This window comes from Mytilus trossulus, chromosome 9, assembly GCF_036588685.1.
Source record: "Mytilus trossulus isolate FHL-02 chromosome 9, PNRI_Mtr1.1.1.hap1, whole genome shotgun sequence".
Taxonomy (NCBI): Eukaryota; Metazoa; Mollusca; class Bivalvia; order Mytilida; family Mytilidae; genus Mytilus; species Mytilus trossulus.
The window spans coordinates 18,257,364-18,275,794 of NC_086381.1; the positions used below are offsets into that span (position 1 = coordinate 18,257,364).

General features: G+C 31.8%; 1 protein-coding gene across 2 annotated transcripts in view; it reads right to left on the reverse strand.

The window, feature by feature from the left end:
• Positions 1–18,431, reverse strand: part of LOC134685236 (lipase maturation factor 2-like) — a 53,814-nt gene that overhangs the window by 11,463 nt on the left and 23,920 nt on the right. Inside the window, exons 8-15 of one of the 2 annotated variants that reach the window (XM_063544760.1) lie at positions 17,810–17,918; positions 16,224–16,364; positions 14,534–14,639; positions 13,168–13,267; positions 11,349–11,467; positions 10,471–10,595; positions 6,214–6,427; positions 5,029–5,131 (exon numbers count right to left, since the gene is read on the reverse strand). In XM_063544760.1, the coding sequence (XP_063400830.1) occupies positions 5,029–5,131; positions 6,214–6,427; positions 10,471–10,595; positions 11,349–11,467; positions 13,168–13,267; positions 14,534–14,639; positions 16,224–16,364; positions 17,810–17,918 (1,017 nt within the window). Of the gene's footprint in view, positions 1–5,028; positions 5,132–6,213; positions 6,428–10,470; positions 10,596–11,348; positions 11,468–11,859; positions 11,979–13,167; positions 13,268–14,533; positions 14,640–16,223; positions 16,365–17,809; positions 17,919–18,431 lie in introns of both variants that reach the window. The other variant, XM_063544759.1, reaches the window with a different exon arrangement.

The window sequence follows — 18,431 nt, forward strand, 5'->3', positions numbered from 1 at the left end:
TATTGTGTGTTTTTCTATGTTGTGATGTTATGCTATTGTTTCAGAAAAAGGGAGAAGTTTTGGATCCATTAAAATGTATAATCCCGCTGCAAATGTTTGCACCTGTCCGAAGTCAGGAATCTGATGTACAGTAGTTGTTGTTTGTTTATGTAATATATACGTGTTTCTCGTTTCTTGTTTTTTTTTTATAAAGATTAGACCGTTGTTTTTCTCCTTTGAATTGTTTTACACTAGTAATTTTGGGGCCCTTTATAGCTTGTTGTTTGGTGTTAGCCAAGGCTCCGTGTTGAAGGCCATACATTGACCTATAATGGTTTACTTTTTTTAAAAATTGTTATTTGGATGGAGAGTTGTTTCATTGGCACTCACACCACATCTTCCTATATCTATTTACCACCGCCTTCATAGTTAGCTATCATCACTCTCTGTTGAGCCCATTTGATATTTATATCAGTCCTTCATACTTAGCTATCATCACTACTCTGTTGAACCGATTTGATATTTATATCAGTCCTTCATAGTTAGCTATCATCACTACTCTGTTGAACCGATTTGATATTTATATCAGTCCTTCATAGTTAGCTATCATCACTACTCTGTTGAGCCCATTTGATATTTATATCAGTTATATCTTTTGTTCATGAACCCTAAGACAGAACTCCAAAATACAGCAATCACATTTCAAGTTTAAATAACAAAAAGGTAGAAAATGTCAGATATCACAATAAACTTCTCATATCTGCAAAACCTATTTTTTTTTTTAATCAACAAAGATGTTGCATAGATTGTATATTACATCTCATGGCAACAGCTGTATAATAATAACAATTACGATTACGTTACAAGCGTCCAGTCGGAAAGAGTATTTTTTGGCAAATACCACGGCAGAGAGGGTTAAAAAGGCATATCCTTTTGACAAATACCAGTGAATTGGTGAAAAATACACTAGCTATCAACCAATCAAAACCCAGGATTCTTACATAAGGTGTAATTAAATTGAAAATTTTGCATCAGATAGCAGAAGTGATTTTCTCTTTCAATTTATCAATGGTCATGATAGTTAGCAGAGGGAGATAATTTTAATTACTCAATCAAACATTTTCAATTCAATTTAGCAGTGTCAGCCCTAACTGCGATATCTAAGACATTCTAACCTGAATTTCATCTTTGAAAGTGAACAGATCTCTATTAATTGACATCAAAATCCAGAAAACTTTACTTCATAAAGTTTAGCTTTGTCAGTTTCTGGAGAATGACATCCAATAAAGAAGTATCCAGGCACTGATGTTCCAAGAGAATAGGGAAATCTGATTCCAACTTCAGACAGTTTTTTGTTAGCAATAATTTGTCCATTCATATCTAAAATATGAATTGTATGATTGTTCCTGTCAGCTACAACAATATTATCTGATGGTGTGGTCAGAATGTCAGCTGGGTGAAAAGGTCGCCGCTTGGAGTTAATGTTGGGATTGCCTTCATATGTTCCTACCACATTTCCAGCCTGACCAAGAATTACAATCTTTATATCTAAACCATCTACCACACATATGTTTCCATTACTGGTACTGGTAATTCTCTCTGGAACTGTAAATAATGGTTTTCTGTTTTTATCCACTTCATATAAATTCAAATGATTTCCTTCATGATCCATCACTAGCACTGAACTGTAACCAGTAGCACCTAAATATTTTAACATTCCTGTAAGAATGGATGAAAAATGGTAGCCATCTAAAGAACCTGTAATGACCTTGTCCCTTGTAACATGGATACACAATGGCATCACTCTTGAAAAATACCATGATACTGTATACTTAGAGTTAGACAATGCCCCTGTTCTTTGGTCAACCACCTGAAGTGTTTTGTTACCATCTACTGCTAAAATCAGATCTCCAGATGGAGTAATTGCCATGTCATGTACAACTATATTAAACTGTGAAATTATTTGTGGCTTTTCTTTTGTCAATTTTAAATGCATAACAGTGTCATGAGTACCATCAGATATCCACATGGAACTGTCATGACAGGATGACATACAAAAAATGTTATTTATATCCGTTGTAAATTGTCTGCTAACTTGAATCTCTATTTGTTCTCTCATTTCTCCCTGTTCAGAATCTAATGTTGAGTTTAAGGAATTTCCTAGTGCAACTTCAAACATTGTTTTAGTGTCTTGGTTTTCTTTCTCTCGTTGAATTCCAACTTCTAACATTGTTTTAGTCTCTTGGTTTTCTTTCTCTCTTTGAATTCCAACTTCTGACATTGTTTTAGTCTCTTGGTTTTCTTTCTCTCTTTGAATTCCAACTTCTGACATTGTTTCAGTCTCTTGGTTTTCTTTCTCTCTTTGAATTCCAACTTCTAACATTGTTTCAGTCTCTTGGTTTTCTTTCTCTCTTTGAATTCCAACTTCTAACATTGTTTCAGTCTCTTCAAGACTTGGTTTTCTTTCTCTCTTTGAATTCCAACTTCTAACATTGTTTTAGTTTCTTGTTTTTTTCTCTCTCTTTGAATTCCAACTTCTGACATTGTTTTAGTCTCTTCGTTTTCTTTCTCTCTTTGAATTCCAACTTCTGACATTGTTTCAGTCTCTTGGTTTTCTTTCTCTCTTTGAATTCCAACTTCTAACATTGTTTCAGTCTCTTGGTTTTCTTTCTCTCTTTGAATTTCAACTTCTAACATTGTTTCAGTCTCTTGGTTTTCTTTCTCTCTTTGAATTCCAACTTCTGACATTGTTTTAGTCTCTTGGTTTTCTTTCTCTCTTTGAATTCCAACTTCTGACATTGTTTTAGTCTCTTGGTTTTCTTTCTCTCTTTGAATTCCAACTTCTGACATTGTTTCAGTCTCTTGGTTTTCTTTCTCTCTTTGAATTCCAACTTCTAACATTGTTTCAGTCTCTTGGTTTTCTTTCTCTCTTTGAATTCCAACTTCTAACATTGTTTCAGTCTCTTGGTTTTCTTTCTCTCTTTGAATTCCAACTTCTAACATTGTTTTAGTTTCTTGGTTTTTTTTCTCTCTTTGAATTCCAACTTCTGACATTGTTTTAGTCTCTTCGTTTTCTTTCTCTCTTTGAATTCCAACTTCTGACATTGTTTCAGTCTCTTGGTTTTCTTTCTCTCTTTGAATTCCAACTTCTAACATTGTTTCAGTCTCTTGGTTTTCTTTCTCTCTTTGAATTCCAACTTCTAACATTGTTTTAGTTTCTTGGTTTTTTTTCTCTCTTTGAATTCCAACTTCTGACATTGTTTTAGTCTCTTCGTTTTCTTTCTCTCTTTGAATTCCAACTTCTGACATTGTTTCAGTCTCTTGGTTTTCTTTCTCTCTTTGAATTCCAACTTCTAACATTGTTTCAGTCTCTTGGTTTTCTTTCTCTCTTTGAATTCCAACTTCTAACATTGTTTCAGTCTCTTGGTTTTCTTTTTCTCTTTGAATTCCAACTTCTAACATTGTTTTAGTGTCTTGGTTTTCTTTCTCATTTTGAATTCCCTCAACAGATTTAATTTCATCTATATAATTTTCCTTTTCCATAACATCATGCCATTTATGAATATCAGTAAGACATTTCAGACAAATGTTTTAATTACATATTGCACAAAACAAACTGCACACATAATCCAAATGATGTTTGCATCTTATTTTCTTAAAATAAACATTTTTGTCTGAATCTTTACAAGATTTGTCTTCTAGTTCTTTCATTTGAGACATTATAAGGTTGGAGATATGTCCTTACATAGAAGGGACACTTTTGCTATATATGCAATGTATCCACACACTGGATGTGTTTTTTTAGTTTCCACCACCGTGTATCTGATACCACACAAACATACTCGTTCCAGTTTAACCAACTAACCAGAAATGTATACAATTAAATAATTCTATATCCGATTTGTTTACCATAAAAAATATGAACCAATGATAAGCTGAAAATATGTCTTTTTTTTCTGATAAATTACTAGACCTATTTAAAGGTGTTTTTTTTTAGTTATTAAAGTACAGGTGTGTGATCACTTCCTGCATATAAAGACCTTGACATTCAGTTATTTTATAAATTGTAAACAATATTTTTATACTTCATGGTCTAGTGGTTTTGAAAAAAGAAATTTGATCAGTTCCTTCATCAAAAAATACTTAACAAAACTTACAAATCTTTACAAGTAAAAGTAAAAGGTTGATGAATATATATACATTTTACCTGTATAGTAAAATGCAAATGTTGGAAATAAAATTATTATAAAAATAGAAATATTATACAAGTATCTGTAAGTCCAGACAATGAAATTTCCAAGACTCCTTTTACAGCTAAAACTGTGTCACTTTTACAATGAATTTGTAATGATGAACATAGGGTTGTGTAGCATATTTTCAACCTTAAAACGCCTTAAACTTATTGTTAAAAGTTATACTAAAATTCTGTACAGTACTACACCTCCCATCAATTTGGCAGCTCTCAATGTGTATTTTTGAACTGGTAACATTTCCAAGAAGCCAAGATTAACCCTATAATTCTTATCTGGGAATCAGATGGTAAACAAAACAAAAATCATATCATTTCTTTCCCAAATGAGAAGTGGTCTGTAAAATAGCTGTATTTACAAAGTGAAACATATACTATCACTTATTCAAATAGAAAAATAAAAAAATCTTGAATACAACTTTTTCTTGTAATATTACTTATCCATTGGAATCATAGATTAAAAGAAATAAAATGCTCCACAGGGCGCAGCTTAATACTTAAACCCTGAACAGTTGGGGCAAGTACGGATACAACAGTCAAGCCTTAAACAGCTCTGAATTTGGATTTATAATATCAAATAAACTAGAGGTATCTTTACTAAGAGTAGTTACTCACCAGTTTATAATGTTTTATAATATCCAATAAACTAGAGGTATCTTTACTCAGTGTAGTTCCTCACCACTTTATAATGTTTTATAATATCCATTAAACTAGAGGTATCTTTACTCAGTGTAGTTACTTTATAATGTTTTATAATATCTAATAAACTAGAGGTATCTTTACTCAGTGTAGTTACTCACCACTTTATAATGTTTTATAATATCCAATAAACTAGAGGTATCTTTACTCAGAGTAGGTAAATACTCAGACTTTTCTTTCCGTGTCCACCAATTTTTAGGGGATCTACAATTGAAAAACATTTGTAGGAAGCATACAACAATTCTTTGCTGTAGCCATTTTTTAAAAACCAATAAAACAACCTTATTTTCAAAGATTTTTTTAATTTGCTTTACTTAGCTTATTTTGATCGAATGTAATATGTATCTTCATTGGTTAGTTTTGGGCTAAAGTTTCAGATTTTCTTGATCTGTAAGCAGTTGTTTTCATGTAGCTTTCCAAACTTTTGGATATATAGATTTCTAATAAAGGTTCATGCCAGCTTTTCACAAAAAAATCTTATGATTTAAATTGGTGTTGAGTATAATAAATGATTCAAAGACTCTACAATCTTTTATTGGTAATTTGTATATTTTCCCTTTAATCTTACTGCCTAATATTTTCGAGTATTAACGTACTGGCTGACTGAAAATATAAGGTAATACATTGCATGACGTCATAACACTGTGTGACGTCATAACATTGTGTGACGTCATAATTACTGATAAACAGAATAATAGGTAGTTTCGTTTTTGATACTGACTATATCATGTTGAATATCTTAACTCGCCCTAACGAGCTCGTCTAGATATTCCATATGATATAGTCAGTATCAAAAACTCAACTACCTATTATTCTATATATATTAGATGTAAGATTGTTTATTATATGTAAGGCAAGGCAATCTGTCAACAATTATCATTTGGAATTATATAAAGTGAGTATATTGAGCACTTAGGACTTATTCTATGCAAATTTGCTCTAACTCCCTATCTTTTTAATAAAAGAATTAAAAGTGAAACATAAACACACTTGATTTAATGGACCTCTTTATTCTATGTGACCTTTAAATGACCTAGGTATTCCATAAAAGCTATATATGACATCATAATTCCATAAACTTTCAAATGACCTTTTTAATCCAAGTAACCTTCAAAAGACCTCTTTATTCCTTGTAACCTTCAAATTACCTCTTTATTCCTTGTAACCTTTAAATGACCTCTTTATTCAAAGTATCCTTCAAATGACCTCTTTCTTTAAAATAACTTTCTAATGACCTCTTTATTCCATGTAACCATCTAATAACTGATAGTTAACAAATTATCTACCTTGTTTGGCTGGAACTTGTGTAATGGTAATGGTACAATTTGGCTCTAATATATTTTGGCGGAGCATCTGGGAATGGATTGTTGGCGATCAACTCTAGAACCTCCTCCTGCCCAGTAAGCAATCGATACACCATTGTTACAAACCATGGATTATGTTGATAGTTACCAAGAGCAGCGAACCACATCTGCCAATCCAATCTTGGTTGATGAGGTGCTGAAATTATTAGATATTATATTCTTTTTTGATTTATTCTCATAATATTAGAAGACTCTACACATGGACATATTCAGTAAGAATGCTTGGAAAGCACCACAAAGATAAATAGAATAGAAGTGATGAAATTCATTTATTTTTATGGGTACTAACTCTTGTGAATAAAGGAAAACTCTTTGACACATTGCCCATTTCCATTCTCAATGTTATTGTCTTTTTGTGTCTATTTGATTTTCTTGTATAGCCAAAGTCTATACACTAGCATATAGAAAATGTGTAATTTGGTGAACATTTAAAATTGTGGTTCATCAATAGGTCCAAGGACACAGTTATTGTCCTTTGGTTTTCATTGTCTACGAATATAGTCCCTAGTGTAAACAGTGTATAACTTGCATGTTTTATTTGATACACTTTCCCAATTTATTTCTTGATATTAAATGTATGAAATAATAAGTAGGGGGATGTTATTACATGTCAAAACAAGAATGTGTCCACAGTACACGGATGCCCCACTCGCACTATCCATGTTTACTGGACCGTGAAATTGGAATAAATTCTCTAATTTGGTATTAAAATTAGAATGATCTTATCAAAGGGAACATGTATACTTAGTTTCAAGTTGATTGGACTTCAACTTCATCAAAAACTATCTTGACCAAAACTTTAACCTGAAGTGTAACAGACGGGACGAACGAACAGACGGACAGACGGACGAACAAACGGACACACAGACCAGAAAACATAATGCCCCTCTACTATCGTAGGTGGGGCATAAATATTTGGGTGCTGAATCTTTATGTTAAGTAGTGAATTGGTCTAGTTCTAAAAGGTCAAATTTTATCACGTCTGAAGCTGTCAAACTGACTTTTACACCCCCTAAACACAGAATTGTCAATATTTTGAGTTAGAGCTGGTAAAAGTTTCTATAATATTGATATTATTTGTCTCACTGGTAGTACACTACACTGTAAAAATCTTTTTGAGAAAATGCAGGTGCGATTTTTTTAATTTGAATTTATTGTCCAAAAGAAATGCACTACGAAATAACTGTGTTCTCGGGCCTAAGAGATGGATTCCTGAAATCTAAATTCTGTACTTTGGGAACTTTCCTGAATAATTGCTGGTTTCAATTTGTCAAACTTAATACCAACGAAATCTATAATAATATGGTATCCAATGAATAATAATGAATACAGATAAGATATCTTGATGCATTACTGCATGGAGACCAGTTTGAGAAAAAGTAGAATACTGTTAATTAATCAATGTTGGAAGGATATCAATTTTGTTGATTTAATGGGTATAAGTGAACATGATGTTTTCAAGAATGTTTCAAATTTCTATAAGTTACTTTGCAAATATGCAAACCATGAAATCAAAATATCCACACAAAAGAACAATTTTCCCCCTATGTACAAAAATGTGTACCCTTGAAACTGAATGAAAAGTTTTGATTTTGTAGTGTTTTCCTATTCATAAAAATGTTATCAACAATGAATCCAAAGTAAATGTTTGCAGATCGCCTGAAATATTGTATGATGAATAGTTTAAATATAAATGATGCTGCATTTGTTAATAGTAAACTAGAGGCTCTAAAGAGCCTGTGTCGCTCACCTTGGTCTATGTGCATATTAAACAAAGGACACAAATGGATTCATGACAAAATTGTATTTTGGTGATGGTGATGTGTTTGAAGTTCTTACTTTACTGAACGATTTTGCTTCTTACAATTATATCTATCATGAACTTTGCCCATTAGTAACAGAGAATTATATTTGGTAAAAATTTACATAAATTTACCAAATTAATGAAAATTGTTAAAAATTGACTATAAAGGGCAATAACTCCTTAAGGGGTCAATTGACCATTTAGGTCATGTTGACTTATTTGTAGATCTTACTTTGCTGAACATTATTGCTGTTTACAGTTTATCGCTATCTATAATAGTATTCAAGATAACCAAAAACGGCAAAATTTCTTTAAAAATTACCAATTGGAGGGCAGCAACCCAACAACCAGTTGTCCAATTCATCTGAAAAATTCAGGGCAGATAGATATTGACTTGATTAACAATTTAACTTCTTGTCAGATTTGCTCTAGATGCTTTGGTTTCATAGTTATAAGCAAAAAACTGCATTTTACCCCTATGTTCTATTTTTAGCCGTGGCGGCCATCTTGGTTGAATGGCCAGGTCATCGGACACATTTTTCAAACTAGATACCCCAAAGATGATTGTGGCCTAGTAGTTTCAGTGGAGATTTTGTAAAAGATTACTTAGATTTATGAAAAATGGTTAAAGATTGACTATAAAGGGCAATAACTCCTAAAGGGGTCAACTGACCATTTTGGTCATGTTGACTTATTTGTAGATCTTATTTTGCTGAACATTATTGCTGTTTACAATTTATCTCTATCTATAATAATATTCAAGATAATAACCAAAAACAGCAAAATTTCCTCAAAATTACCAATTCAGGGGCAGCAACCCAACAACCGATTGACCGATTAATCTGAAAATTTCAGGGCAGATAGTTCTTGACCTGATAAACATTTTTATCCCATGTCAGATTTCCTCAAAATGCTTTGGTTTTTGAGTAATAAGCCAAAAACTACATTTTACCCCTATGTTCTATTTTTAGCGGTGGCGGCCATCTTGGTTGGTTGACCAGGTCACGCCACACATTTTTTAAACTAGATACCCCAAAGATGATTGTGGCCAAGTTTGGATTAATTTGGCCAAGTAGTTTCAGAGGAGAAGATTTTTGTAAAAGATCACTTTAATTTACGAAAAATGGTTAAAAATTGACTATAAAGGGCAATAACTCCTAAACGGGTCAACTGACCATTTTGGTCATGTTGACCTATTTGTAGATCTTATTTTGCTGAACATTATTGCTGTTTACAGTTTATCTCTAACTATAATAATATTCAAGATAATAACCAAAAACAGCAAAATTTCTTCAAAATTACCAATTCAGGGGCAGCAACCCAACAACCGATTGACCGATTCATCTGAAAATTTCAGGGCAGATAGATCTTGACCTGATAAACATTTTTACCCCATGTCAGATTTGCTCTAAATGCTTTGGTTTTTGAGTTATAAGCCAAAAACTGCATTTTACCCCTATGTTCTATTTTTAGCCGTGGCGGCCATCTTGGTTGGTTGACCGGGTCACGCCACACATTTTTTAAACTAGATACCCCAATGATGATTGTGGCCAAGTTTGGTTTGATTTGGCCCAGTAGTTTCAGAGGAGAAGATTTTTGTAAAAGTTAACGACGACGGACGACGACGGACGACGACGGACGCCGGACGCCAAGTGATGAGAAAAGCTCACTTGGCCCTTCGGGCCAGGTGAGCTAAAAAGAAGGTGGACATGCTGAAATATCTCAACTGATTATGATGGAATTTCATGTTGAAAAATCTTGTGACCTAGCAGTTACTACAGATATCACAAAAACTTAACACTGAATCATCAATGAAAATTATGTCAAGTCAAATAAACATAAGGACATATGTACTTACAATGATTGTAAACAGAAAACATGGCTAACCTATATCAAAGTATCTGCAAATATTATGCAGTACCAACAACTTAAAGTTGATCAAGGAATCAGGAAATTTCTAAAAGTACTTCAGTGAGGTTTTGGAATTTTAGTCAAATGTTCTGACTCCTTATTTTTTTTACCATAAGGTACAATGTAAAATATTTTGCCTTATAACTTCACCCATTTATCTTTTCATATAAAATTTATAATAACTCATAAAATGTCATTTACCAAAATTTAAGCAGATTCTTGTTTTTTTTAATCATTTGATTTGAGACCAAATAATACCAATGCAAATCAGCCTTTCTCACCAAATTTAAAAGAAATCAAATATCTTAAAAAAAGCTAGTACATGATCTATCAATATTAAGCTTATTTTGTTCCTTAACAAATGCTCTTCCAACTTATTGTCTTGATTTTTTAATTTCATCTAAGTACATCGTTATGGTCAGATTACCCATGTTTCTTTATCTATAATGTTATCCTATACTCACCAACTATAGGTAATTTTTTAGACAGGTTACCAGGTTTATACAGGAACTCATACTCCTTCCAACCTGTCTGCATACTGTTACTACCCTCTACAATAACTTCTGGTCTCCCACCGACACCAGTCATTCTACACAGAAACAAAACAAAGCAGATATAAAATTGGTTTGAATTTTACTAATTTTTCTTCATTTTAAGTCTGACAGTATAACAACCAATAGAAGTACTCTTTTTTTCTTTGATTTGTGACAGTTAATATCTTAAAATATAAGAAGTCAAAAGGCATGAAGCAAAAGAACAATTAGACTGATAAATATAAAAATATGCCTACATTTATTATTGTAATTGTTGAAAGATGGACAAAAATGTGAGATTAATAACATACATGGTGTCAATATTCACAAACTTTGTATTTTTGCAGAACTTGTCATTATGCAGTTTTCAAAAAATAAAAATAATGCTGTTTTCACAAAACAAAAATATCTCTGAATTTAAAGCATATTGATACTATCATTTGCTTGACTTATGAAACACATAGCTGGTTTTTAAGATCATTTAATCATTTACAAAACAAACTGAGATACAAAACAACCAAAGTCAATCAGTACAAAATTGATAATGATCTAGGGAATATAATGATAGGGAAACTTTAGTTTACAAATGTTCAAAATATGATCAACCAACTAAATTATTAGTCCAAAAGCAGCCACATAATTGTATAATTAAAACATGATATAATTCCAAAAAATATTTAAGTGTTTCCAGCATGCAAACTAAAAAACCAAAAACTAACATAAAAGACAAACTGGGACACACAGACAGAAAAATGACCCTAAGCAGCAAACATGGACAGAGACTATGAAAAAGTGGTGCTAAGTCTTACGTTCTAAACAGTCCATATGAACTGGTAATTTGGAAGGGGTCAAGTTTTTCATTGACATTACGAACTGCTGGTGGAATTTTTTGGTTTGACTTCCAATCTAATTCATTAGTAAAAGGAACCTGCAATCAGAAATATTTTAAGACTTTATCTTATTTAAGTCTTTCATGCACAGTGTACTTTTTATACATGCATTATTGATTTAAGCTATTGACAAAGGGAACCAAGTTTTGATAGGTTATAACCAATTCAGATCTTTTTCAGAATAGCTGATATTGATTCTGACCAATCAGATCCATGATTTCATTTGACAATAGCACTATAGACTAGCAAACATTTGTAAACTAGAAATTGATCAAGGTCAGGATTGATTAGTTGGTTGTTGTTTGCTTAATGTCCAGTGGCAAGTATTTCATACATTTATAGGATAAGAAAATAACAATGAAGTAACAAACGTAAATATAAGACATCAAAGTCTGCCATGAAAATGTCCAATGTTTATATTTCCCTGTACCTTCTAAATAATCCATATGAACTTGCTATGTGAAATTCTTTAGTTTTTTCATGCATTCTTGTTATATCTGTTGGGAGTAGTTTCTGTGACGGACGATGGATACCTGTTGTAAACGGTACCTAAAATATTGAATATTTTCTTCATTTCATACAAAAGGAACTATCAAATTATATAAACATGATTAAATAACATTTCATTAAAACAAAACTATTTTAACATTGTGAGTGTCAAAATCACTTTACACACGTATTATCATTTCCTATCCAAAACTAAATAATTTTTAAATGAATTCTAAAATAATAGTCCAGTAACTGCCTACACTTCCAGAGCACAGATTAGTCCTTCTTTTTATTTGTTTATTGATACTTAACCTTTTATCAGTGTACTAGCTTACTGTTAAATAACCAAGCAGTTGTCATGCTTTAATATCATATATAAGTCACTGAAGTAACACCTGTTTCAGTGCTTTTAAAAGCAGATGAATACTGTCAAACAATGTTCTAACAGAAAAGCTAACAGTATCAACAAGCTTCATATTGCAATTCACAGCAACTGCCATTTTTTGTATGTTTTCATATTCAAGTGTAAGTCTTAACAAGAATGTGTCCAAAGTACACGGATGCCCCACTGGCACTATCATTTTCCATGTTCCATGGACCGTGAAATTGGGACATAAGTCTAATTTGGCTTTAAAATTAGAAAGATCATATCATAAGCAGCAAGTGTACTAAGTTTCAAGTTGATTGGACTTCAGCTCATCAAAAACTACCTTGACCAAAAACTTTAACCTGAAACTCCCATTTTCATTTTCTATGTTCAGTTGACCGTGAAATTGGGGTCAAAAGTCTTATTTGGCTTTAAAATTAGAAAGATCATATCATAAGCAACAAGTGTACTAAGTTTCTAGTTAATTGGACTTCAGTTTCATCAAAAACTACATTGACCAAAAACTTTAACCTGCGGACGAATGAACGGACAAACGGACGGAGCCACAGACCAGAAAACATAATGCCCCTCTACTATCGTAGGTTGGGCATTAAAATGTCCCATAGTAATCTTTGCCAAGATATTGCTTTACAATGGATATAAAATAAGACAACATGAACAAGAGGATATGGTGAACGCCATAAAAAGAGGTCAACTGAAGATGTAAATTAGGTCAGTTAGATGTTCTAATAAAACAACCTCTGTTTTTGATATGTATCAAAAATGTTAAAAAAATGTCAGCTTGTTTTATTCCATTTCATCTGTCACATAATATAAAGTGACACCTTGGTTGCGAAACAGTTTATATGTAACATTACTTACCAGACTTAAACAGAACATTGCCACAGCAAGCACACCGAACACTAGACATAAAACAGCTGACCATACTTTCCATACAATATTAGAATCAGTTATGAAACATCTAGAAAATAAAATTTAGATCACAAACATATAGCACAGCTGGCCATACTTTTCATACTTTAGTGGAGTAAAATATAAAACATTTATAAACTAAAATTTAGATCACAAACATATATAACGCTACTCACCAAACTTTCAAAACATTAATGAAATCATTAGATAACTAGAAATGGACAATGTCCCCCCCTCTTTTCTGCTCTGCCATATGCATCAGTATTGTTCCAAATATTTTAGATTTGACAAACAGTGCTGTTGGAATTGAACGTGACATTATAACCTGGTCTGTAAGACTCAAATGATGCCACTGCCTGACTATAGAAAGTTACGAGTTTAACATTATGTATGATGATGTAACTGTAGGATGAGATAGCCTGACAAACCATGATCTCTTTATGTAGCTAGTCCCAAAAAAATGACTAAATCCAACTACCTGTCATTTTCAGAATATTTGAAATAAATCAAAACCTTGTGGCCATGTAAACCTCCATTATGTGTATGAACAGCCAACAAAATATTAAAACTGTAGGAGGATATAGCCTAACAAATAATGTATCTTAATCTACATAGACAAACGACCAGACACACAGACCCATGAATGTACCCACGGACGAACAGACAGTTGGACGGACAGGGGTAAACTAATATGTTCCCATCCCCGACATTTTGTAGTAGGTGCATAATAAAACATCTAAATAATAAAGTTTTGAACACTAAAACACAATACGGAATACTAATGACCAAACAGTCAATACAATACTGTAGTCAAATTACTGTAATTATATAAAGCTCTAAATCATGACATCAAAAAATGGTTGAGCAAACTGTCCGAACAATACTGGAATGAGAGAGTATTGCATATGCTTTTCAATGTCACCTGATGACAAGAACATTGGATGAGTTAACAAATATGATAGACAAGCTTTGTAGTGAGAAGGTTTTGTGTTTTCAATTCATGTTGTAAAACAGATGTTCTTGATAACATATAATTTCAAGTAATTTTCTATGTCCAAGGGCCATATCTAATATAGTAGTCTCAAAATATAAACTAAACACCAAGACAAATATCTATTACTTTTTTTGTCAAATTTGTCTACCTGGGGTTGTGAGTTATACTGAAATGATTTTAACTTTTTAGAAGTTTTTTTTAAAGTTTTTGTGGAAATGAATTGCTGTATCTCAACTTGGCAAGTATAAAGTATTCATGATAATTTAGTTAAGAGTAAAACATATGAAGGATTATTTGACATACATGTACTGACATACTGACCTTAATACAGAAAGAAGAACTTCATATCCCAGAGATACACAACCTATTACTATTGTCCATGGAACTATTTGTTCTAACCAATGGTCAAATTCTTTAGAACTAAAAGCTAGAAAATAATAAAACAGATAATATATATATTCAGAAAAAGTTTTATCAGTATATAACAGATAAACATTTCTAGATAGTGTGTGACCTCTTGGTGTTGTATTTGTTAGGGTGTTTTTTGTTGTTGTTTTAGAGCTGTCTTATTTAAAAATACCCCATAATTGTTCATATTCATGTGTTAAAGCAATATGATATCATTATTTGTAGATTGCTTATTTCCACGTGATTCTCATCCAGTAGTCAAGTCATTTACCCTATTTCTAATTTTTCCTTGATGAATTATCTATCAAGTTTTAGCTTTCTGTATCTCATAAAAACACTGTATGCAATACATACTATTAGATCAATTGATTTAACATGTCTGCACCATATGATAAATTAATAATATCCATGATAAATTAATAATATTCATGATAAACTGCTATGATGTGACCAAGTCAGGAACCTATAGTTCTTATATGATTTGTTAAAATTTCTTTAAATTGTCATGAATAAGATGTATAAAATGTTATGCTCAATGCATCATGTTTTGTTTACTCTGGTGAACAGTTGTATCATTGGCAATCCTATCACCTATATCTAATTTTACATTTTCTTGGGCTTCCACTGGGGTAAAGCTGATGACCATAACTGTATTCACGGTCATCCAAAGATGTCAGATGAAAAATAAGGTCAGTTTCTGTATTGTCTGTTAAAGTGTTTCTATATCATTTTCTTTACAAATCATACATTTCAACGATGTAAATTTATAAAAGATTCACACAGAAATCACTAATTACTACAGAGAAATGTGCTTGAAATAGGAATTTCGATTTGAAAAAATCACTCAGATGACCGTAAATCACAATAGAGATGACCGTAACAGAATCAGTGAATCATAACAAGGGTGACCGTAATTTGTTTTAAGATGACCGTAATTTGTAAATGATGACCATAACTTTTAAAGGATGACAGTCATTTCTAAGAAATATCTGTATTTATATAACTACCTTTTTGTATCCAATGAAGTTAAGCGTGTTGGTATAAACGTATTAATATGAGAGTATTATCCTATAAGTAGAAGAAACTAAGACGTGCTTCAAATGCATAGTTCACTATATGTATCTTTTTTTTCAAATCGAATTTCCCATTTCATGCACATTTCTCAGTAGAAATTTGTGATTTCCGAGTGAATCTTTTATAAATTTACATCGTTTCAATGTATGATTTGTAAAGAAAATGATATAGAAACACTTTAACAGACAATTCAGAAACTGACCTAATTTTCCATCTGACATCTTGGGATGACCGTGAATGCAGTTACGGGCATAAGCTTTACCCCAGTGGCTTCAGATGTTGAGAAAGATTGAGATCAGTATTGTGGTGAAGCAAATGTTTTAAAAGGACAGAATCAGATAAGTATACTATCGAAGATTCCATACAATGTCTAATTTGTTGTTGAGATTGTTAATCAGGAAATTTTTTATTATTTCTAAAATTCCTGACCTTTGCATATTTTTAAGGTGTTTTTTTCTCTCTAAAATAAAACGTGCAAATAAAATTCTACTTTTAACAGCAGTAACTATGTACACTATAATTATTTTACCTATTTCTGACTTTATAGAAAAACTTGGACTGGTTACAACTTGTAACGAAAACAGCTTCCAAGTCTGGTAACCTATGTAACATACTGTTACTATCTCAAAAATGTTAGATAAAAGTCCAGTAGATCTTGTTCTCTTCCTTCCTGAAATATAAATAGAACAATAGTCAATGTTACTTTAATATGCTTACTTCTATCGTCATATATATATATATATAATTCAAATAAAATATACAATATTTTCCACTATACATTTGCAGCAAATTGTCCAAAGTAAGCATTCAGGAGAAATTGGAAAGTGACTATTCCAATAGTTTTTTTTTATAACAGTGTGAACTGTGTTGGAACTTAGAGACAGAGAAAATGATGAGAGAAAGTAAATAACTATATTAATGATTTGAGTTTTTTCTTTAATTCCTTATACTGCTGATCAGGGTAATTCTTAAGAACATAACATTTGTCCATTTTTCTTTTCAATTCTTACTTACAAATCAAATAAATATTGGTACATTTAGTGGATTATTAAGCCCTGCCTACAATACCAGTGGGTATTTTGTTTCAAAATAGGTAAGGTAATCTAACTGTCTCTTAATATTGGTTAAAAGATTTTGGTATAAGGTGGCCTGTGATTCATCAGCTTGAAACTTAAATAATACACATGTTTGTTATAAAGTTAACATTTTGGAATATAGGACAAATTAGGGTTTTGTTGCAGCATTTACATTTAACCTGACATGGAAATATGATATTGTTAGCAGGGCATAGTATTCCATGAATTCATATTCTCATTGTATATGTATTATTATACAGACCAATTAGTTCTTGAGGTAAACATATTGCACATATAAAAAAAGTTTCATACATCATAACAATAAAGTGACCCTTCTAGAAAGCTGTATTTTATAGATAATAAATTATGTGAAAAATGAGTTACAGTAAAGGCTGTCTGTACTACTAAGATCTATATGTAAACTGTTTGTTTACCAGGAGTGGGCAGTTATGGTATTAAGTGTTATTTAACCAGAAAACAAGTGTTTGTTGACTTCTCAACAAGTTTATCTTTGGTCAAGATAATTTGTTGTTTCAGAAAAGTGAACTATTTTGATAAGTTTCTGTACTAATAATCTCGATAATGAACAAAATTCAATGTATGCTTTAGAAACGTTTATTGATATAAGACTGGAATCACATAAGAATATAATAAGGAAAATTTTACCTTTTTAATAACATGTGAATACCAAGTTTTTTTTCTTTCTTTCTTACACCTATGTACTTTATATTGACTTTGATCTTTGGTATTTAGACCTTTCAAAGTTGACAAAGATTCATAATTTCTCAAGTTCTACTTTATAATCCATGGCTTGCATTGATGCATTCAAGTTTCTGCTAATATACTCTATGTTCATAAACTTGAACATTCCAAAACTTTTATTATATTCTCTTACTATTTAATGATGCCCATACCCAGATTTAGAGTTTTTATTTTCCAATTTTTTTAGTGAGGAGAACAACATGTACACATTAAACTTTCTAAAACTCTTGTCAAATAAATAGTTTTTACCAAATCTAAATCATTTAATCTGTTTTACCTTTCTTTCCAAATGCCTGGTCATCTAGTAAAGGAATACATAGCACTATGGTCAAAAGGTTGAAGAAATTATAGTTCCCTGTTAATATGATCAAGATCTGTAGCATTAGCTGAAAATAGACGATATAGAAAAAACGTTAATAATTATTGTAGGAGACATAAATTTTGAACCTGTAACAAGTCATGCTGTCCAGACTATGTGTTGTCTGTCTACGTTTGTATTATTACTTTTATTCGAAGGAGATGGATGTTGATTTCAAAAGCACAAAGTAACTTGACCATTTACAGCCAATTTCATTGAGTGTGTAGATAAAGGTAATAGCTTGCTTGTTAGCTGAACCGTGAGGTCATTACTAGCAAGGTATACTTCCCTCCTTTGGAAGTAGCCTAATCCTAGACAGACCGATTGGTTATCTGTTGGACTAGTCTATTCTTAAAGGAGGGTAGTTTACCTAACCTAATAATGACTTCATATTTCAGCTAGCAAGCAAGCTAACCAAAGATTTTACCTTTAGCTACACACCCGATGAAATCAGCTTTAACACAGTACATTTCTAGTATAACAGTGTAGATAGAAAAAAATCAAGACATAGAGTGAAACTAGATATGGACAATTCCCCCCA